Source organism: Ursus maritimus, unplaced genomic scaffold, assembly GCF_017311325.1.
Source record: "Ursus maritimus isolate PB19 unplaced genomic scaffold, ASM1731132v1 scaffold_15, whole genome shotgun sequence".
Taxonomy (NCBI): Eukaryota; Metazoa; Chordata; class Mammalia; order Carnivora; family Ursidae; genus Ursus; species Ursus maritimus.
The window spans coordinates 22,222,905-22,246,094 of NW_024423897.1; the positions used below are offsets into that span (position 1 = coordinate 22,222,905).

Consider the following 23,190-nt stretch of genomic DNA (forward strand, 5'->3'; position numbering starts at 1 on the left):
CTTTTGACAATCCTCCCCTTAAGAGGTGGGGGGATCAATTCCCATGTGATTGTCAGTGGGCAGGCCTTCCTGAATCATTTTTGGCAAACAGAAGACAGAAGAAGTAATGAGATATCACTTCCAATTTAGGTTATAAAGACTGTGGCTTCTATCTCATGTGCCCTTGTGTGCAGGCTCTCTCTCTCTCTCTCTCTCTCCTTTGACTCACTTGAACCTGATAGAAGCAAGCTATCACATTATGACGCAGGCTTGAGGAGAGGGAAGACCACTATCATGTCAGGATAATCAGGTAGCCTATAGGAAGGCTCACATAGGGCGCCTGGGTGGCTCAATCAGTTAAGCGTCTACCTTCCAGGACCCTGGGTCCTGGGATCGAGTCCCACATTGGGCTTCCTGCTTAGCGGGGAGTGTGCTTTACCCTCTCCCTCTGCTGTTGCCCCTGCTTGTGCCCTCTCGCTTCCTCTCTCTCGTCAAATAAATAAATAAAATCTTTTTTTTTTTTTTAAAGGCACTCATAGTAAGGAACTGAGCTTGGAAAATGATATTCTGAGACTTATCATCAGCCATTGATTGAATCTGAAAGCATATCCTCCTCCACTTGAGTCTTGAAATAACTGCAGCCCTGACCAACAGCTTAACTGCAACCCCATGAGACTAAATCTGAACCATCCAGCTAAGCTGTTCCCAGATTGACTCACAGAAATATGTGACGTTTATAGTTTCAAACTGCTAAGTTTCGGGTAATTGATTACACAGCAACAGACAACTAATACATGTATTTTTGCTAGCTATTGCTAAAACACCTATATAGGGGCTGTATCATTTTTCTGTCCTACATGAGAATTCTTGATTCTTACCAACACCGTCTATTTCCAAAATTAGAATACTTTTTTTAAAACAAGCTAATAAATGAGAAATAGTATCTTACTGCAGCTTTAATTTGTATTTATTTCATTATGAGGGAAGTCTCCTTCAGTTTCTTGTTTAATGAGATACATTAGGGACAGCTTCTCATCACTCTTTGGATCAAGATCTGCAGTTTTTACGATTCCTATAAGGCTCTCCATGGTTTGACCCCTTCCCATATCTACAACTTCCACTGGCATCACTCCATGAGGATTCTGAATGAATCATCACTGTACCCTTAGTGCCTAACACAGTGGCTACACACTCTTAAGCCTGAGGCATGTAATAAATACTGATATAACTGTGGGAGTTTAAATTGAAGGGAATGATCGCAACTGCCCACTTCTTACCCTCTTCTTGGTCTTGACCAAAAGTTAGGCCTCTCTTTTCCCACAGGCCCCTAAGCTTTGGCTCCTCCCCAAGTTTAAACCCAGTCTAAGCAATATCTTTATGCAGAACATCCTCCCTTAACAGCTTTTTCTCAGTCTGAGGACCCCAGAAACATTTTAAGGTGCCCTGTTTTTGGCACATGCACACTCCTACTTCTTCAAAGTTCCTGCTAACCCATCTTAACCCTAGGGGGAAAAAAAAGGCCGGAGTGGGGGGCGGAGAACCCTTTTGCAACCATCTTTCTTTTATTTTTTAAAAAGATTTTATTTATTTGAGAGAGAAAGAGAGAACACAGAGGGAGAGAGGGAGAAGCAGACTCCCCACTCAGGAGGGAGCCCCATGCAGGACCCTGAGATTATGAACTGAGCCCAAGGCAGAGGCTTAATTAACCAACTGAACCACCCAGGTGCCCCTGCAGTCATCTTTCTGAATAAAATCTCTCCCTATCTAAGTCCAGATTTGTTCTTACTTGACATGAGAAGTGTAAGTGCTCAATGTAAAACTGCTGCTCATTTAATTACGTGAGCCAAAAATAATGGCTCCTTTGAAAACCATGATGATTCAAAAGCGGATCTACTTAAGCACATGAAACATGTTAACACACATGTAACACATATTCATTTATATTTTATAAATATATAAAATCCTGGCATAAGACCTAAAGGTTATGGTAAGTGCTTTGTAGGTTCGTTATTTTTTCACGTGATGTTTTCCTGAAAAATCTAACCTCCTCGCTGGCTTTCTCTCCATTTTTATCTTGTTTTTCAGTCTCTCCTTTCTCTGTGTCAATCTCCCGCTCTGAGTCTCCCGCGCTGTGTCCTTTAGCGCCCCACTTCGGTTCCTCTGCGCCCCGTGTTCTGCCCTTCAGGCTCCCATCGCTGCCTACACAGGTCTCTCCTTCGCTCGGTCATCGCGGCCCCTACTTTCTCCGGCTTCTCAACGTCATCGCTCTGGGCCTCGGTCTCCTCCCCGTCTCAGTTTTCCTTTCTTCTGTCCGCCCCTGCAACTCACTCCTACAGTAGTAATTTCCCCTAGAGAATTCCTTATCATCGTTTTTAGTTTAAAGTTCATTTCTGCTGTGTACCCCTTCCCACCGACCCTCCCTCCCCGCAGTGACCTCTCCCACCACTTCGGCCCCTCTTTCTCACAGTGGCACCTACGCGGAGGAGACTATCATTCCACATTTCACCCCTCTCAGCAACTAGAACCTCCCGGTGTAGGGCTGTACCATTTACAAACATGTTTAAGTAGTGTCGTCAATGAGAGTATTTTAACATTCCAAATTCCTCCTCTTTTACCAAATGCAATCTTTTAATAGAGGTCGTACACTCAAACTTCTTCCCCAATCTTCCTTTAAAAGCTCTCTGCAAAACTTCGCACCTCACTGGTTTGTATAATCCTCCTTTCCGTCATCTTGCCCCCTCCCCTCGCTGCCGCGGTGGCACAGTCCAAACTCAGGTTAGGAATAAACCAAATTCCTCCGCATGTACGGACCTGACCGGACTCTTAATATGGCGGCTCCCACAACAAGACACAGAGCCTGGGAGACGCCATCTTGCCTCCTGAACAAAGCCGCCGAGGATGCGGAGCGGGCAAAACCGCCCAGTACGGCACAGCGCAGGCTCGGGAGCCCCGCGCTGCGCTCTCCCAGACAGGAAGCGGGAGAGTTCGCCAGTATGGCTGTGACAGCTGTCCCGGTTAAAGCGGTGATGGGCGTTTCGGGATCTGATAAAAGAGCCGCAAATCGGAAGGCGGGTATGTGCGGTGAGTCCGTTGGATTGATAACAGGAGGGGAGGGGTCTTTGAGAGTCAGTGATTGGAGGTTTATGAAGTCAGAGGTGGGGAGGTTTGTGGGATTAATGTTGGGTTTATTTGGGAGTCAGGGTTGGAGTGAGGTATGAGATTAGTAATTGGGGACTGATGTGTCAGTGATGGGATTATCTGTGGGATCAGAAATGACGTTCAGGGGGACTGAATGGGGTCAGTGATTCAGGGGACTCTGGAGAATCAGTGATTGGGGAGGGGGCTTGGACTAAATGACTGGGACATCCATGTCGTGGTCAGTGATGTGATGTGATGTGATGTGATGTGATGGTCATGGGGAAGTTCTGTGGGTGTGTCATTGCTAGGCCCGAGGATTCAGAAATTTAGAGGGAGCAATAGTGGGATCAGGCAGTCATGATGAGCAGCCCCAATTTACAGGGAAAGACTTTTACATACATTAAAATTTCCACAGGTTTTAGGCAACCCTTGAGTTCTTAAAGGTTAGACCCCTTCTCAGTTCACCATTGGGCCCTTAGTCTGGTGCCTGCCACCACACCCCATGATCATTTTAAAACAAGACCGAACAAATTAAAAAGGTTGGATTATTACCAAAAGTGTGATTTTCGGCCTTTTTCTAAGCTTATTGAAATCATTTTATATTTTGTTCAAGAAACACTTACTGAGCACCTGCTGGGTACCCGGACATGAGCATGACTATTTTGGTTGTTTCCTTCCAGATCAGTTTTGACAACACCTGGAATACTCCATATAAAGCAGTCTTCCTGTCATGGGAGCATTCAGTTCCTGTGAACCAGTTCAGTCTTGTATGAATGATTCCTCCTGGGAAAATCATTTTATATTTTGTTCAAGAAACACTTACTGAGCACCTGCTGGGTACCCGGACATGAGCATGACTATTTTGGTTGTTTCCTTCCAGATCAGTTTTGACAACACCTGGAATACTCCATATAAAGCAGTCTTCCTGTCATGGGAGCATTCAGTTCCTGTGAACCAGTTCAGTCTTGTATGAATGATTCCTCCTGGGACCGAGAAAAATTGACAAGGTATATACCTTCCTGCATTGTAGTATATTCTCTTGTATGAGTGGTTCCAACCTATCACCATTTTTATACTCAGATGACTGCACTGTTGAAAATCTGCAATTATAGTTTAAGCAGAAAACATCTTAAAATTAACATTTTGGTCCATGAATATTGATTGGCAGGAGAATTTGCTGAGTTGAGGGAAAATATAAAAGACCTCCTGGGAGATTATCGGAATTCATCTGCTGATTCTTTCTGGGAAATAAGGGAATACATTTCTCAGTTTTCCACTTGGCTCTGGCCATGCTTATTGCCAGGGAAGTCCCGTCTTTGGTTAATCTTTATGTAAATCTATTCATGTTTATTGCCTTATAAAAATATTCTACAAATAGAATTACTGGTTCATAGGGAAACAATAGGCTGTTAGTCAATATGAAACATATCTAATACAATTAAATCACCTTGACCAAGTTCTGTATCATCACAGTGTAGTCACAAGAGGAATTTCTTCACCTAGTGCTTCCTGACCCTTCTGCAAGGACCAAACAGCCTTATGCCTGGTTGTCCCATCATCCACCTGACTTCTAGTGGTGAATGTTTCTGGACTGGTGAATGTGGAAGCTGCAGACTAGGAGACTGGGAGCCTGTGAAAATGTCCTTCTCATCACCAGTTTTGCTTTTTCAGGCATCTGCCCTTTTAGAAGAGAGCAGAAAATGATGAAGTCCCAGGTGAGTTGCTTTTATTTTTAATTTTTAAAATTTCCTCTTTATTTTCTGTCCGGTCAAATGGGAAAGTACAGATAGCTAAAATTTGGAGTAGGGAAAAGGTAGCCAAAATAAAGATCAAGACCTAGAAAGAGTTCCTAGGTAACATGTAGATAACCTGGCCTGAAAACATTTTAAAAAAATGGATGTACCAATTTTTCTGAGTTTCTTGCAGACATCATCAGTTACATGATTTGCAGTCCTCTAAAGAGAAAACAGATACATTTCTCATGGGAAGAAAATATTTCTTGCCATGTAGGACTAAAATAAATTTCCATTCTGGGTCTTTCTCTAATGGAGTACGCAGTGTTCTCACCAACATTCCTATGGTAAATGCAACAGATTTCTTATAGCTGTATCATAAAATGATCTCTTTTAGAACGAAGGTATCATAATGTCATAGCCAAATGCCTTGAACCTTATTCTTCAGAGCTAGGCTCATCAACCTACTGCCTGTGGGCCAAATCCAGTTCTCTGTTTTTATGAACAGTTTTATTGGCAGCACAGCCATACCGTTTGTTCATATATTGTTGTCTATGGCTGTTTTTTGCCACAACTGTAGTGTTGGTTAAGTACAACAGAGACCGTGTGGCCTGCAATGCTGAAAATACAAACTTTACGGAAAAAGTTTGTTAGATTTCTAGTTTAGAGGACTGAATTGATTACACAGGCTTCCTATTGTCCAGTTTTATCTACTGATAAAATCTAGATAACACAGGATGGGTACATTTTGAATGGTCTTCCTAAATATATTTTCCTCCCGAAAGGCAGTTCTTAAATTCTAATTATCTGGCAAAGCTTTGTAGAGCATGGACCGCTGATGCTCCATACCCTTTGCTGCGATTTCAGATTATATAAGATCACTGTCCAGCTCAAGGCCAGTTCCTTCTCCGCGCTTCTGTTTTTAACAGTCCGTATTACTTTTCCTCCCTGCCAACATTGGCTATAAAGACGGTATATAAATTTTAAACTATATAAACAATAAAAATTTAAAAACTGAGACACTCTTTAACTTAAACTCTCCTCCCCCTGAGATTGTCAGTTTCACCATTTGTTTGTAATCTTCCAGACGTTTTCAATATGGGTATAAGTGTGATTAAGTATGTATGAGTGTCTCTTTATTGTTTTTCTCTTTTGGAAAAATAATGTTACAGTAAACATTCCGTGCTATACCTTGTTTTTTAATTTTACTGCATCATGTAAAGATTTTTGAATATCTTCCCATGCCAGTATCTAGATTTCTTTATTATCTTAGCAGATGCATAATATTTCTTTGCAGCCTGGTTGACTTGGGACTGTTTTCTTATCCTTAAAATGGAAATTAGAATCCTCATAGGGTTGTTGTGAAAGTTAAGCGAATAAAAACCATGCCTGGAACTGTATCTTGGGATGGTTTGTTCTGTATTAAGTGTTAGTTGTTGTTATTGTTAGTATTATTATTATTATATCATCATCACTGTTATTGTGAAATTTAGAAATCTCATGTATATTTTACAGTAATAGAGCTTAACAAGTGAGTTTTATTGCAAAAAGACAGGGTTGTTTTCTTGTGGATATCAGTAGCTTTAGAATTGTGCTGTCCAGGACAGAGCCACCAGCCATCTGTGGTTACTAAACATTTTTACGTTAGCTAGTCTGAATTGAGATGTGCCATAAGTGTAAAATACATACTGAGTTTAGAAGATCGAGTTCCAAAAAGCTCACTAATAATTTCTAAAGATTGGTTACACTTTGAAATGATATTTTGGATGTATGGGTACACATATATGTATTTGAAAATTAGTTTTTGATTGTGGCTACTGGAAAGTTTAAAATTACCTGTCTGGTTAGTCTTGTATTTCTATTAGAGCAGCTTTAGAAAAGGAAAATGGATTTTTTATTAGCTTAATAAATCCAACTACCAGGGCTAATTAACTTTATATGCCTGTTTTTTAGGAAGAGGGATTTCTATTTTTTCCATAATGTCCAGAAGTGAAGTCATTGTTTGCACACATCTATTCTTCCTTTCTCTTTCTAACACCTGCTTGCCTTCATTTCTTCCATTCTCCCAGTCACCCAAACCACAAAAAATGTTTGTAGATGATAAAAGTACAATTTCCCACTGATTATGTACTATGTTTTTCTCACAATTAACAAAATTTATGCATATATAGTATATTGAAGCATTTGAGTATAATTACTTTTTTAAAGATTTTATTTATTTGCGAGAGCGAGCATGCATGTGCAAGTTGGGGGGAGGAGCAGAGGGAGAAGGAGCAGGAGAAGCAGACTCCCCACTGAGCATGGAGCCCCACTCAGGGCTTGATCCTAAGACCCTGAGATCATGACCTGAGCCGAAGGCAGACGCTTAACCAACTGAGCCACCCAGGCACCCCGAAGCATTTGATTATAATTAATAAAGCAAAATCAGAATGTTAGAATTACATCTATCAATCTTTATGTCAGAATGGATTTTCTCTACATTTCACATTTATTTTCTTCTCATGTCACTCTTATTCAGATCAAAAGAAAATAACTGATTAATGCACAAAACTATTTTTAACTAAACATGAACTTGATTTTATTCTCTATAATCGTCATTCATTCCTTTTTAGCAAACATTTGTTGAGTACCTAATGTGTGTCATATGCACTGGCTGGCTGTGGAGTATCTGAAGAAGATTTAGGTATGGTTTTTTTTCTGGGAGGAATGCAGAGAAAAATTAGGTAAACAGATATGGAAACCAGCATTGACGAATAAAACCTCTATAATAGACATGGGAGCAAGGAAGTGTTAGAGCAGAGACAGGGGAGCAACCAGCTTTCTAAGGAAGTAGAAAATAGGCTGAAAAGATTATGAACTTTGAATCATGAGGGAAGTAGGATAAGAATAGGAAACATTTGCAAAAGTAGAAAGAGCAGAGTGATTTTAGGAAACTTAGAATTTGAGGAAAACTAAAATATAGGGTGTTTCATGGGAAGTTTGACTAAGGGTATTATTAAAACAATAAGATATAAAAGATCTTGTTTACAATATCAAGGAGGCAATGTGGAGTGCAGTGGTCAAGAACTCAAGCTGTCATTCAGAATACCTGCTTTTAAATCTGCGAGTTAATCGTATATTCATTATATAATCTCTGGCAAATAGTTACTTAACCACTGTAATCCTTGGTTTTCTCCTATGTAAAATGAGGAAATTAATAAGGCTGTTTAAAGGACAAAGTAAATGCCTGGCAGCTTGTGGTGTGAATATGGGACTTGGTGTGGGATGAGAGGCATCTTAAGATTGAGATGACTGAGATGAGACTGATTGTAAATGCAAGGATGGAACCAAGGGATGCTTTTAAGCAGGGGAATGTTGCTGTTTGAAACAGTGTTTATTTTTTTTTTATTCTGAGAGCAAAATTTGATAATAATGAAATATTTAGGGGGAAAACCTAAAAAACGGCTTAAAATAATACAGATCACTCAGATTCTGCTATTAGATGACAACTATTGTGAACATGATGGTGACATAATTAAAATAGGCACTTTTCCCTCCAGAAATACCTTATGGCTGTACACTTACCCAAGTCTTTTATTTTAATGTCACGTTAATAATCTGTTACGGGTTGTTTTTTTTTTTTTTATGAGCGTTTGCTGCGTAATTCTTGTTACATCTTTTTTCAGTATTGCTATTGTAATTGGTGTACTTCATTATATTATTAGGTTTTGCATATAAATATAGAACTATTCATTAAGGAGAAGCTATGATTGTTTTCCTATAAAATGAAGGGATTAGATTATGATCTTCAAGAACTCTGACACTCTGTGATTCTCCTAACTGTGTTTTCTCTTTTTAATGTTTTACTTTAAAAGACTTTCTCTGCTCTATAATTATTACTAAAAATCTTCCCATGTTTTGTTTTGTTACTTTAATGTTCTTGGCTATCTTTTTAGAGTTTAAATTTTTGCTCCATCCAGAATGTATGTTTTCTATTTTTTTTTTTATATGTTTTCTATTATTCAAGACATAAGAAATGGCATATTCGTTTGCCAGGGCTACTGTAACAAAGTACCACAAACTGGGTGGATTAAACAGTAGAAATGTATTGTCTCATAGTTCTGGAAGCTAGAAGTCAAAACTCAAGGTATCAGCAGAGTTGGTTCCTTCTGAAGGCTGGAGGACCCATCTGTTCCAGGCCTCTCTCCTTGGCTTGTAGATGACCATCTTCTTCCCATGTCTCTTCATATCATCTTTCTTCTAGGTGTATCTGTCTCTCTGTTCAAATTTCTCCTTTTGTTACAGACAGCAGTCATCTTGGATTAGGGTCCACCCTAATGACCTCATAGAAATACACCTGCAATGACCCTGTTTCCAAATAAGGTCAGATTCTGAGAAACTGGTGATTAGCAGTTTAACATATGAATTTTAAGGGGATGCAATTCTACCTTTAACATGTGGATTTGATATTATTCTTTTCCTGTTTACTATCCAGTTGTTTCAGTATTATTCTTTGAATAATCTGTCTTCCTCTCAGTTATATGAATGCTGCCCTTATCATTTATTAAATTACCATTTGCATCAAGTAGGCATCTTCTGTTTTCCTGATCTGTGTCTGGCTCTTCTTGTAAAGACAGGATTTTGTATTGTTTCTCCCAAATACCGTGATGCAAAACTAGGTGTAGTATAGTTTTGTATACTGCAATAGAAATGATGAGAATGATCACTTCAGATTGAACAGGAATATACTGTTACAGGGCTTAGTATCATTCAAGGATGTGGCTGTGGATTTTACCCAAGAGGAGTGGCAGCAACTGGACCCTGCTCAGAGGACCCTGTACAGGGATGTGATGCTAGAGAACTTCAGCCACCTGGTCTCAATGGGTAAGGATGGCTTCCCTGCATAATTCAGATTTGTCCATCCACATGCCTTTCCTCATCAGTGCTGTGGTCGGTAGTACCTGACATATATAATGACTTTCATGATCTTCAGACCTTCCCAAATGAAGGTCATTATTTTTGCTGAGGGCCTCTTGGACTGCTTCATTGTAGCCCTCCTGAAAATATACCTTCACTTTTTCCTTCAGTGCAGTCAATCTCAATTCCTCTGTGATTTCCACTTAATAGGATATCCAGTTTCCAAACCAGATGTCATCTCTAAGTTGGAGCAAGGAGAAGATCCATGGACCATAAAGAGAGACATACCAAATTGGATCTATCCAGATGAAAATCAGGCAGATGAGAGACAAGGGAAGTGAAATATCAGTTTGTTTTGTTTTCTTAATTGATTGATGCCTAAGGTTTATGTTCTGTCTTTATTGAAATCTCTTATTCTTTGTCCCTATGCCGAGAATTTAGTAGGTATTCAACAAATAAATAATAGTGAGATTTTATAAGGGAGAGCTGTTTCTAACTGATGATTTTTCTCCCTGCATATATGTGTATCTTTAACACCTTATATTGGAGGCAATAGAAAGGCAAATTCCTCCCAGGAACATAGGTTGTACTTTAGATGGTAAGACCTCCAGGTACATGGCTCTACACAATTATATATCAAATATAGTTACCATTTTAAAAGTTCAGAGAAAATGAGAGTCTAAAGATAGGACAATTCGAGAAGGCATTTTTCAGAGCATACAGCTGTAGCTGCTTTGAAAGATACATAAAGTGTTGATGATACTGAGGGAGGAGGGTAAAGGCAGACTGTGGTGGGGAGAGTATATGAACAAAACCTTGAAGTTAGAGAATTAAGGCTTTTTTGGGAAAACTTTGCTAGTTTTACTTGGTACACATAGAAGGTATTTATGACAAGTAGTGAAATATAAGCTTGGGTTCTAGGTCTGAGTCTGATACTGAATCCATACTAGGATCTTGGATTTTTCTGTTGTTTTTGTTAGTTAGGAGAGTTAAAGTATCTTGAGTACAGGGACCTTGTTTCTGTGGATAGTGGTGGCATAATAATAGTAGTTAAATATATATATGTAGCAAATGGTTTTTAAGATAAATGAATTCAAAAGGTGAAAAAGGTTTCCTTTCAGAAAGCAGGGAAAATGGAAAGATTCTAGAATAATAATCCAAGATGAGAGTGGTAATAATGCAGATACTTTTCTATCTCCTTCAGTTCTAATTTTTCCATGAATTTTTGTCTTTAACTTCCTTTTCCTTCCACTCATCTGGTCATAATATATGCTGTACTGTCTTAGGAGATGGCCTATCCCCATCCCTGTGTTGTGAGTTCATCAACTACATGGATTAATCATTTGTCTTGTTCTCCTGCATTCTGTTAATTGTTCCTTACAATTGTTTTATTTTATCTTTCTTTCTTTTAGACAGGAAAAGTAACCTTGACAACCCCAAACCATGTATTTTGGGGTCTGTTTCCTTCAGTAATAGTATCCTGAAAGGAGTCACAAAGGATGGTTCATTGTACTCCATCTTAAAAGTCTGTCAAGATGGTGGCCAGCTGCAGAGATGTCAGGAAAACCAAGACAAGCTTTTCAGGCAAGTAACAGTCATCAACAACAAAACAGTGACTGTGGAGTCAGGCCATAAATATAATGCATTGGGAAAAATATTTCGCGAATGCATAGAGCCAGATTCTTTAAGACAAAGATCCCATAACTATGATGTATTTAAAAAGAACTTGAAATATAATATTGACCTACGTAGTTGTAATAAGAGCAATTCAAGAAAAAACCCTGATGAGAGTTTTGGATGTGGAAAATCATCTAGCCATGGTGCATCTGATTCTAATCTTGAGAAAATTCACAATGGATTAATGCCCTGTAATAATAATCAATGTGGAAACATTTTTAGTAGTAAACAATCCCTTATTCAATATCAGAATGTTGAAACTAAGGAGAAAACCTGTGTATGTACTACATGTGGAAAAGCCTTTGCTAAGAAGTCACAGCTCATTGTACATCAACGAATTCATACTGGAAAGAAACCATATGATTGTGGTGCATGTGGGAAAGCCTTCAGTGAGAAGTTTCATCTCATCGTACATCAGAGAACTCATACTGGGGAGAAACCGTATGAATGTTCTGAATGTGGAAAAGCCTTCTCTCAAAAATCTTCGCTCATTATACATCAGAGAGTTCACACTGGGGAAAAACCATATGAGTGTAGTGAATGTGGGAAAGCCTTCTCCCAGAAATCACCCCTCATTATACATCAGAGAATTCACACTGGAGAGAAACCTTATGAATGTAGAGAATGTGGGAAGGCCTTCTCCCAGAAGTCACAGCTGATTATACATCATAGAGCTCATACTGGAGAGAAGCCATATGAATGTACTGAATGTGGGAAAGCCTTCTGTGAGAAGTCCCACCTCATTATACATAAAAGAATTCACACTGGAGAGAAACCCTACAAATGTGCTCAGTGTGAAGAAGCCTTCAGCAGGAAGACAGAACTCATTACACATCAGTTAATTCATACCGGGGAGAAACCTTATGAATGTACTGAATGTGGAAAGACCTTCTCCCGGAAGTCACAGCTCATCATACATCAGAGAACACATACTGGAGAAAAACCTTATAAATGCAGTGAATGCGGAAAAGCCTTCTGTCAGAAATCACATCTCATTGGACATCAGAGAATTCACACAGGAGAAAAACCTTATATATGCAGTGAATGTGGGAAAGCCTTCTCTCAGAAGTCCCACCTCCCAGGACATCAGCGCATTCATACAGGAGAGAAACCTTACGTATGTGCTGAATGTGGAAAGGCCTTTTCACAGAAGTCAGACCTTGTTTTACATCAGAGAATTCATACTGGGGAAAGACCGTATCGGTGTGCTGTATGTGGGAAAGCATTCATTCAGAAGTCACAACTCACCGTACATCAGAGAATTCATAACGGTGGTAAAATCATAATGAACTGAACACAGAAAAGCCTTCTCAGCATTAGCTCAAGCCTTAATAAATACTAGGAAGCTAATTGATTTTATATTTATGGGACATCTTTATAGATAAAATTTTACAAGAGAATTCATGTCTGTAGTGTGGTGATACCTAGCTCAGCAAAGATAATGGAAAATAATCATAAATGAAGAACATTTTCAATATGGTGTGTAAAACTTTTAAAGTTATGGTCAGTAGAACAAATTATGTATATAGAATATTGTCAAGTTACATATTCTTTATTATACCACATTAATAATAACCAGACATTGTGAAATTGCTAATATTAGCTTGGCATAATTTTGGCCATACAGTCATTCCCAATAAAGGACATGAAGAAAGCGTGGATAAAAAAAAAAAAATCAGTTCCTAGAAATTACATCATAAGGAGGGGCTTAGCATGACCCCTAAAGATACATGGAAGATTCTTGTACAAAGATGGAAATATGGGTGGATCAGATTCAGTACAGGTGATGTTTATGCATTTTCTCATCTCAAGCATGTAAGTTGACCTGTCTCTCTGGAAGGATCCTGGACCTTGAAATTGATGCGCGTTGACCAGATCTCCCATTTATTCTTCCTCACTGAGAGTTTGGTATTATGGAAATGGTTTGGTACTGAGCCAGATGGTCTTGTGTTTCAATCCTGGCTCAGCTACTCACAGATTGTGTGACTTCAAGCAAGCCTATTTCACCCATCTGAATATTTTTTATCATTAAAAAAAAAAAGTACAATGTAGAGCACGTTTTCAGTTAATATTAGTTCTTTTTAACTTTCTTCTCTATCCTCTGGCAACTAGATGCTAAGACTAATGTGTAAAAGTTACATCTAAACTCACTTTGCATTTCAGACACTCTGCTTTTGATATCCCCTTCCCATGACTGTTCATTTTACTGTCTTTGACCCTGGTGGCCTTGATTCTTGGTATGTTCAAGTGACATTTTATTATACTTTTGTTATTTTTTACATACGTTTATATAAACTGGTGATTGCACATAAAGACCCTGTCTAAGGTCTCTTCAGTTCTTCGACTCCTGCCCTGCAACCCCAACTGTTTTCCCTGGGAACAAAGGACACTTGCAGAGCAGAACTCTTGGGGTGAGAAATTCTGTCTGCCACAGATTTGAGAACTTGATATCTCTAAAATGTCTCCTGCTCTCTTTGCTGTGGTTCTGCCTTTTTGTCCGTGAGCATTTGTAGATGAGCACACTGCTTGTGCTGCCTGCAGAAGGGCAGTACTTGGCAACAATGAGGGTGTCTGTATACTTATGTTCACGTGGTTCTTCATGTAGCTCCCACTTGCTTCCTTCACATTTCCTACCCACCTTATCCTCTTCCTGAATGGCGGAACTGTTTCTTGGGAAAAGATGGGGACCCTCTGGATGAGAACCTCTGCAGGGGAGAGGGCATGCCTAACGGGGACGTGGGAAATCCCTAGTCCGTGTAGACAAATTCTTGGTTTCATTATGAGCAGTGAGCTGAGAACACTGACGTCAGATATAAATTGACCATTCAGACCTGGAAAGGAAGGCATAGGAATACATCTTTTGGGCTGAACTACTCTGAGGTTTTCTCAAGGAAGATGTCCCAACTGATCCTTATGAAGGCATGAGAAGAACCAAAAAAAAAAAAAAAAAAAAAATCTTTTTGAGAACACACAGGAATTTAGTGAAGAGTGAGTTCTATATAGTGACAGCTATGGAACTAATGCAGATATAACAAAGATTCATAATTCCTATTTTGTAGGCCTCCCGTTTGGTTTTCTACTGTCACAAACCTCCAGGCAACCTTGTTGATCTGATGATGGGCTTCTATAAGAATCCCAATTTAGACTTAGCACCTACTGATTTAATACTTCACCACTTCTTTTTTGAGCACTTTATTAGAGGAGCTAATCAGTGCAATGAAGCAAGAACAGGAAAATAGGCATAAGGATTAGAAAGGAAAAAGTAATATGAACATTGTAGATTATGCAATTGTATATAAGAAAAGCAAAAATATAAATATGAGAAATAAAGGAGTTTAGTTACTTTATACAGTTTTAATATTGAAAAATAAACTATACATGCCAGCAGAAGAGTGAAAATTTAAAGGTACCATTTACATTAGCATCAAAAACACCTGAAATAAATCTAATCATGTAGTGTAGGACCACTATATAGAAAATTACAAAACATTACTGAGTAAATTAAACAAGGCTTAAATAAATGGAGGAATTCATCAAGGTTTTGGCTGAAAGACTCAATATTAAAGATGCCTATTTTCCCCCAAAGTGATTTATATATTGGGAAGATGAAGAAAGAAATTGAAATCCAAAGGAATAAGCCCATTCATAAATACAGAGTTAGCTTATTTTATTATGGAGCAACAACAAAATACCATATAGCATGCGGGTAACTAGCAACTGGCTACAAATTTCTGCAAGGATTTTTAACTCTAGTATATGGAATTAAAGCTACAGTTGTTGTGAATCATCCTACTGTTAGTAAATGGCAGATACTCCATTTTTATCAGTAGTTAACTGAACTTGCTCTGATGTCCTGTTATGCTTAATTCTGTATCAGACCTATTCTGATAGTCTATTCCTCATAATTTTAACAGTACCTTTTCCTGTGGTTGCCCATGGCACTGGATATAGCACATACAATTATTCATATCCTTCAACATTCCTCAATAAAGATCAGTTTCCCACAGTATTCAATACATTTCATATTAAACCCCCAATAAGCTTTCTTTTTTTGGGAACTTTTATTATTTAATTATAAAATCACATATGGAGATGCTGAAAGGCAAGAAAAGCCAAGATACTTTTGAAGAGCAAATTTGGAGAATTTACCAGACTAAGACTTCCTATAAACTAATAATAAGACAATGTGGTATTGCACATGGATAGTCAAGAGAATGGTAAGAGAATCCAGAACAGACAGTTACCTGTAGATTCTTGAGTTACAACAAAGTGGCAGTGTAGGACAGTAGGAGAAAAGTGGTACTTCAGTAAATGTTTCTGGCTCAGTTATCCATACAGGTAAAACAAAAAATCAAAAACTACTGCGTACTATTCACAAAATCAGTTCTACCTGAACCTGTAATAGAAGGAAGTGTATTGCAACAAGTATAGATCAGGCAAGAAGAAAGCCTGAAAATATCTAAGCATTCAACTCAATAGGTTAGAATAAAAACATTGTGAACTAAACTCCGAGAAAGTAAAAAAGGAAGTGATAAAAAGATGAAAAATAGAAGGAAAAAAACCAAAATAGGAACAATAAAACAACATTATTGATGAAAAAGATCATTAACCCCATGGCAATACAAAGAAAAAGAAGGCATAAATATCCATAACAAGCAATAAAAGGAAACAACATCACTGAGAATCTACAGATAATTAAAAGATCTTAAAAAGATTTGAATACAACTAAATAAGTAAAAAGTAATACCAATTCTACGATATCTATTCCAGAAAAGAGAAGAGCAAGAATCTCTGACATTTTATGAGGCCAGCGTGACCGTGATGCTAAAGCCAGACAGAGACATACGAAAAAACAGTTGCTGACCAGAATTTCTCCTGAACACAGACCTTAGCCATCCTTAACAGAATATTTGCAAATCAAATTTAGCAATATTTTAAAAGGAAAGTACATCATGGCCAAGTAGAGTTTAATTCAAGAATGCAAGGTTGGTCCAATATATGAAACCAATTGATGTACTTCATCATATCGGTAGCCTAAAAACAATTTAAAAACTATATGATCATTTCAATAGATGCAGGAAAATTATTTGACAAAAATTCCACATCTATTAAGAAAAAAATCTCAGCAAGCTATAAAGAACAGCTTCCTCATATTGTTACAAGGCATCTGTAAAAAAAAAAGAAAAAAAAAAGTCTAGTCATCATATTTAATGGTGAAAGACTAAATGCTTGCCCCCAAGCCTTTTTTTTTTTTCTTTTGGCAAATAGTTAAAGATCTATGCTTTGCTCTTCCTAGTGAACATAGTGCTGATGATCTTAGCCACTGCAGTAGGGAAAACAGAAAGGGAAGGTGGTGGGGGGAGGCTGGTAGTGCATACATTTGGGAAAGGAAGAAATAATATTGTCTCTCTTTGCAGACAGCATGGTCTTCTACACAGACCTCAAAAACTACAAAAAAACTAATAGACTTAATCAGTGGTCTTTGCGGGTAATTTAAGAAACAAACGAGCAAAGGAGGAAAAAAGAGAGAGAGGGAAACAAAGAAAGAGACTCTTAACTATAGAGAACAAACTGATGGTTATCAAAGGGGAGGAGGGGGAATGGGTGAAATAGGTGATGAGGATTAAGGAGTGCACTTGTGATGAGCACCAAGTGATGTATGGAAGTGTTGAATCACTATATTGTACACCTGAAACTAATATTACACTGTATGTTAACTAACTGGAATTTATATATATAGTTTTTAAATTGGCTCTTGTAAAATACCTAAATAAATGGAGAGATACATAGTGTTTATGGATGGAAAGATTCAGTGTTAAGATATCAATTCCCCTCAAATTCATGTGTATATTCAATCTCATCACCCACAGGAAAATTCCAGCAGGCATTTTTATAGAAATTAATAAGCTGATTCAAAAATATATATGGAAATGCAAAAGACCTAGAATAAACAAAATACCTTTGATGAAAAAAAGAAGAGGAAGAATCATGTTACCTGATTTCAAGGGTTATAAAGTTAGAATAATCAAGGCTGTGGTACTGGTGTAAGAATACCAATGGAACAGGATGGAGAGTCTAGAAACCAAACCATGCATATATGGACAACAGATTTTCAACAAAGTTGTCAAGGTAGCTCAGTGGACAAAAGTAGTCTTTTCAACAAACAATGCTGGAACAATTGGAAATCCCTATGCAAAACAAACAAAAAAACATAAAAAGAACTTTGATCCATAGTTCACACCATATACAAAAGTCAACTTGAAATAGGTCAAGCACATACATGTAAAAGTAGCAACTATAAAGTTCTAGAAGGAAACAGAAGATAACTGATTTTTGTTGCACAAAGGTTTTTCAGGCAAGACACATAAAAACACAGCATTAAATTAAAATTGATAAACTAGAGTTCATTATAATGATAACTTGCATTCCTTGAAATACACTGTTAAGAAAATGCCATAGTTACAATTCTTCAGATTCATCCTGTATATTGCCTCTGTCAGACCTGGAGTCAGCCATTCCTCCAAAGAGCACTGGTTTCTCTTAGTGGGCAATGGTGTTTGAAAACCCCAATCTGGCTGCTTCAGGTGCTCATAAGCAATGGGTATCATTGAGTCTTGACCACCTTCAGTGGACATGGCAAGGAATCAGAACATACTGTTTTAAATTATGAGTTTATACTGATCTATTCACATTTTTCATAAACCCTGATATTTTACTAGTATTTCCTTCATCTCACTGAAAATAATGGTTCCCAAACACATTAGCAGAATTACTTAATTATTTTATCATATAGTATGCTTAAACATTTCAAGTTTTCAATACTAATATCACTTTAACAATAAATGAACAAAAACATAACAGATGAACAAAATCTATTCTTATGTTGATAACTTAGTTATAATATTTTCCATCTCAATGGCTATAAAAATTCAACCAAGTTAAAAATAATTGCATTAACAAGCTAAAAATGCAAACAAGATAAGTATTCAAGGAAGTCTAGTCATATATTAGATGGTCTGTGAAAACTCAAACTCCCCCTTCTTGCTCCCCATAAAATTCTCTTTTTAAGTCATCTTTGCAGATGAATCATTGACACACTTCCCCACATTGATTCTTAATTTCATATTCTAGATGTCATTTTTTGTTTTCTCATTGCCAGCTCTATATCATAATGTTTACCCATCAGACATAGCCTATGTCGACATCTTTTCTATTCCTGTAGTTATAACTAGGAATTTCATCTTCCTTTTGTGCCAGCGAAAGACTTGATGTTTAAGTCCTTATTTGCAATAGCCCCAGAAGAACCCATTTAATCATCTTAATGAGAACCTCCTGTGGTCTATCATATTGTAATGCAAATTGAGGACTCTACATTCTAATGACTTATGCTTTAAATGGATTAAAGAGGTTCTGATACTTTCCTGCCACAGGGAAATATTATTTCTGAGTTAACGAGACTGAAAGATCACGGAATTCTCTAGGAATTCATTCAGTTACTGGTCAGCACTTACTCAGCACTTAACTCGTGCAAATCTGGATTTGTGAGAGATCTCAGGTAATCCTTGAGATGGTTATCTGGAATCTTCTCTAGTTTCCTAAAGGACTATACCTCTTTCAGACCACCAGGAGTTTCATAACTTTGTTGGTAATAGACTGCAGACCCATCGTGACTTATCTCTTCACCACATCGATGCATGGCATGTCACCAGAACTTTTTGGAATCTTTTCACCAGACTAAATAAAACAGCACCTTCGTACAAAGGCTGATATCAATATTTTAAAGCAGGAGAGCTGTTTTGAAGCAGACATTTTTCTATCATCAAAACAAAAAAACTTTTTAACTCCGTTCCTTTATACCTAAAAGAAAATAAAAATATCCAACAAACAAAAGAGCTACTTAGTTTTCATTCATCAGAAATCACAACTCAAGCCCAGGTATTCCGATTTCAGAGTCCACACTTAAAACCACTGTGTCGTGCTGCCCCTCCTGCTTTGCTCTCCCTTCTAAACTGTTCTTTGAGCTAGTTCATGATTTGTGATGCCTGAACAAAGACAGCATATAGTTGCCTACTATTTTGTCAACCTTCATTTTTGACAAAAAATCTGCACTAAAAAAACTTTCTAAATCACTATTTTAAACAATTCAAAATTTTACCTTAATCCTTAAGTTTGGGTGTTCAAAAGGACCTATCCAACGTCCTGGCAATGAGAGCTGGTTGGAAACACATTGACATGGAAATTGGGCTAGATTTTCATATAAGCTAAGAGAATCAGTGTATAAAGAACATTGGGGAGGCCATTGATACTACATATTCAGTGAACTGCCTAAGCTTGGCCTCCTAAGACCGGACCATCTAGAAATATAGTCCCTTGGGAGGTATGGCCTGATTAACGATACTCTTTTTGTTGCAGGTGGTGCCAAAAAATTACCAGCAGACGCTGGCTCTGGATTTCATTGAGGTGACCAAGAGGAAGCCTGATCTAATGTCTCATATTGCTTTGGGATTCCTTATCTAAGGAAATCCTTGGTGAGCTCCTGGATATGGCTGTCTGAGGAAGGCCGCACCATCCATAATTATACCTGTGAAAGAAAGGTAGGCCAAGCCAGTCATTGGAGAGACCATATGGTATATCTTTTTTCATGATAATGAATATATTGTAAGGCTCTCATACTATACATGTAGTGGTATATTACTTGCAGGTAGATTAGGGCAAACTAAAAGTGTATAGTAGAAATGCTAAATAAACCACTAAAATAAAATTTAAAAAACCAGTTATAGCTAATAATCCAAAAAAAGATAAAAAGGAATCACAACAAATATACAATTAACCCAACAGAAAGCAGAAAAAGTGAAAAGATAACAAAGAATAGATAGGACAATTAGAAAACAAAATTGAGATGATAGGCTTAATCTAACAGTCTAAATGATCACATTAAATATAAAATATCTAAACACCAATTAAAGAATAGGTTGTCATAGTGGATAAAAAGGCACAGCCCAACTTTATACTGCCTATAAGAAACACACTTTAAATATAAAGACACAAATAGGTTAGAAGAATGAAAAAAGATATACCAGGCTAATACAAATTAAAAATTAAACTGAAGGAACTATATTAATATTAGACAAAATACTTTTTAAGTGCATGCAAAACATTTACCAAGGAAGGTCATATTCAGGGGTCGGAAAACAAGTCTCAATAAATTTAAAAGGTAAAGTGTGTTTTCTGAGCAGAACAGTATTAAGTTAGAAATCAGTAACAAAAGTATCTGGACAATCCCCCAATATTGGAAACTAAATGCATCCTTCTAAATAATCCACTGTTTGAAGAAAAAAATCAAAAGGGAAATAAAGTATTATGAACTGAATGAAAATGAAAATATAACATATCTAAATTTGTGGGATACCTCTACAGCAGTACTTAGGGGGAAATATAAGGCACTAAACACCTTTATTGGAAAAGATGAAAGGCCATAAATCAATGAGTCACTTTCCCCCTTAAGAAACTAGAAAAAGGAAAAAAAAATGAAACCCATGGTAAACGGAAGAAAGGAAATAATCATTCAGAGGAAAATATCAAATGAAAAAAAAAGAAAAAATACAGTTGACCCTTGAACATTGTGGGGGTTAGGGGTACCAATCCCCTGTGCAATTGAAAATCTGCATATAACTTTTGACTCCCCAAAAACTCAACTACTAATAGCCTGCTGTTGACTGAAAGCCTTACCGATAACAGTCAATTAACACATAATTTTAACACATATTTTGTATGTTACATGTGTTTATATACTATATTCTTCCAATAAAGTAAGTTAGGGAAAAGAAAATATTATTAAGAAAATCGAAGGAACAGAAAATATAATTATAGTGCTGTGCTGCATTTATTGAAAAAATATGTATATAAGGAGACTCACACAGTTCAAATCCATGTTGTTAAAGGATCATCTGTAAAGGAGAGTAAAAGCTGGCTTTCTGAGAAGATCGATGTGAGTCACAGTCTCAACAAGATAAAGGAGAGAAGACAAATAATCAGAATCAGAAGTGAGAGAAATGACATAACTACAGATTTTGCAGACATCCAAATAATAAGAAGAAAATATTATGAACATCTTAATGCCAGGAAACTTGATAACTTAGATGAAATGGACAATTCCCTTGAGAGATCAAAATACAAAAATCAAATATGCATCTACATACTAACAACAATCAGAAGCTGAAATTGAAAAACAGTACAAATAACAGCATTAAAATATGAAATGTAGATATATCTAATAAAATATATGTAAAATCTATATACCGAACATGGTACAACACTGCTGAGAGAAAGAGAAAGAACCAAATAGATGGGAAAATGTATCTGGTTGGTTGCGCAGAAGACTCAAGATATCAATTTTCCCTAAATTGGTCTATACATTTGACATAATCTCTATCAAAATCTTAGCAGGCAATTTTTGTTAGTTTTTGTAGAATTTGACAGGCTGATTCTAAAATTCATATGGAAATATGAAAAACCTAAAATAGCCAAAAAAATTATTGAAAAGGAAATATAAATTTGGAGAGCCTACTACGCATATTCAGTAATTTCTGTAAAGTTACAAAGTTACAGCGAGTTACAGTTATGAAGACAGCGTGGTGCTAGTTTAAAGTTAGTAAGATATATATGACCCCATTTATATGAGGTCCTGAAATAGGCTAAATTAATCTATGGTTTAAGAAATCAGAATTGTACGCCTGAAACTAGTATAACACTGTATGTCAACCATACCGGAATTACAAAAAAAAAGTGACAGCAGTGGTTACCCCAGTGAGTGGATTAACTGGGAAGGGACGTGAAGGAAAATTTTCGTTTGATGAAAATGTTCTGTATTCTAATGTGGGCATGCATTTCTTAAAACTCATCTAACAACACCCTAAAATTTTTTGCACTTCATTGTGTTGCTTATACCACAATGAAACAAACAAGACAACAAAAAATCATATTGTAAATTTTTTTGAAAATCTGGCTTTAGAAATGAAAAGTACTTCAGTAAGAGAACAGACTATAGAGGTGAAACCTATTTTATATTTTTAAATAGTAGTTGATAACGTTCTGAGGTTCTTGTTTCTTGGAAAAGGATCTTCATGTTATTAACTATAGTTCTAAATCAATAATATTATTTGGAAAACCTGCTTTAATTATCTGTATTTGTGGGATATTTCCATAATTCCTCCTTTCTAGCATTTCCACTTAAGCATGTAAATTTAGAGTCTCCTTTCCACTGGTTTGTAGCAGAGGTTTCTTGGATCATATATGATTACAAAACAAGCCAAATAACAACAAAAAAGGCTATGGCTGTGCCCTATCTTCAGAATTTCAGACCTCCCTGAGTTGGCTGGACTGGACCAGCACTCTGCACAGACAGACCCACAAGCTTGAAACCCACGGCCAGTGGGCAGAAGTGTCTGTTCAGGGTGCAAGAAGAGGAAGACAAGGAGGACGTGTGGTTTGGGGCTGGAAGCCATCTGTGACCACCACCTGACATCTAGGAAGAGTGCTCCTACCTTCAGCCAGGGCTTTGAGGAAAGGGAATCCGATGACGGGCTTGACACAGAGGAGAACCTACCTCCCAGGCTGAGCAGGCTGAGAGTGAATGCGGCTTCTCTGGGTACAGTTCAGGAATGCGACCCCTGGAGAAGTCAGGGCTGGGGCTCCAGCTGCAATAGTGGAGATGACACCGCTTGATAAAGGTGGGCAGGCTCACCTATTCCTGGCATCACCCAGGAGG

General features: G+C 37.4%; 1 protein-coding gene across 2 annotated transcripts; it reads left to right on the forward strand.

The window, feature by feature from the left end:
* The first annotated feature begins 3,996 nt into the window (after positions 1–3,996).
* On the forward strand, positions 3,997–13,736 carry LOC121102757 (zinc finger protein 300). 2 transcript variants are annotated; one of them, XM_040630395.1, is made up of 5 exons: positions 3,997–4,124; positions 4,789–4,832; positions 9,587–9,713; positions 9,957–10,079; positions 11,159–13,736. In XM_040630395.1, exons 2-5 carry the CDS (start codon positions 4,818–4,820, stop codon positions 12,715–12,717), a joined length of 1,824 nt encoding a protein of 607 aa, XP_040486329.1. In that variant the 5' UTR covers positions 3,997–4,124; positions 4,789–4,817; the 3' UTR covers positions 12,718–13,736. The 2 variants fall into 2 exon arrangements, with proteins under 2 accessions (XP_040486329.1, XP_040486330.1); XM_040630396.1 differs by lacking the exons at positions 3,997–4,124; positions 4,789–4,832; positions 9,587–9,713 and having other exon boundaries at positions 9,958–11,330; positions 11,674–13,736.
* Positions 13,737–23,190: the final 9,454 nt, after the last annotated feature.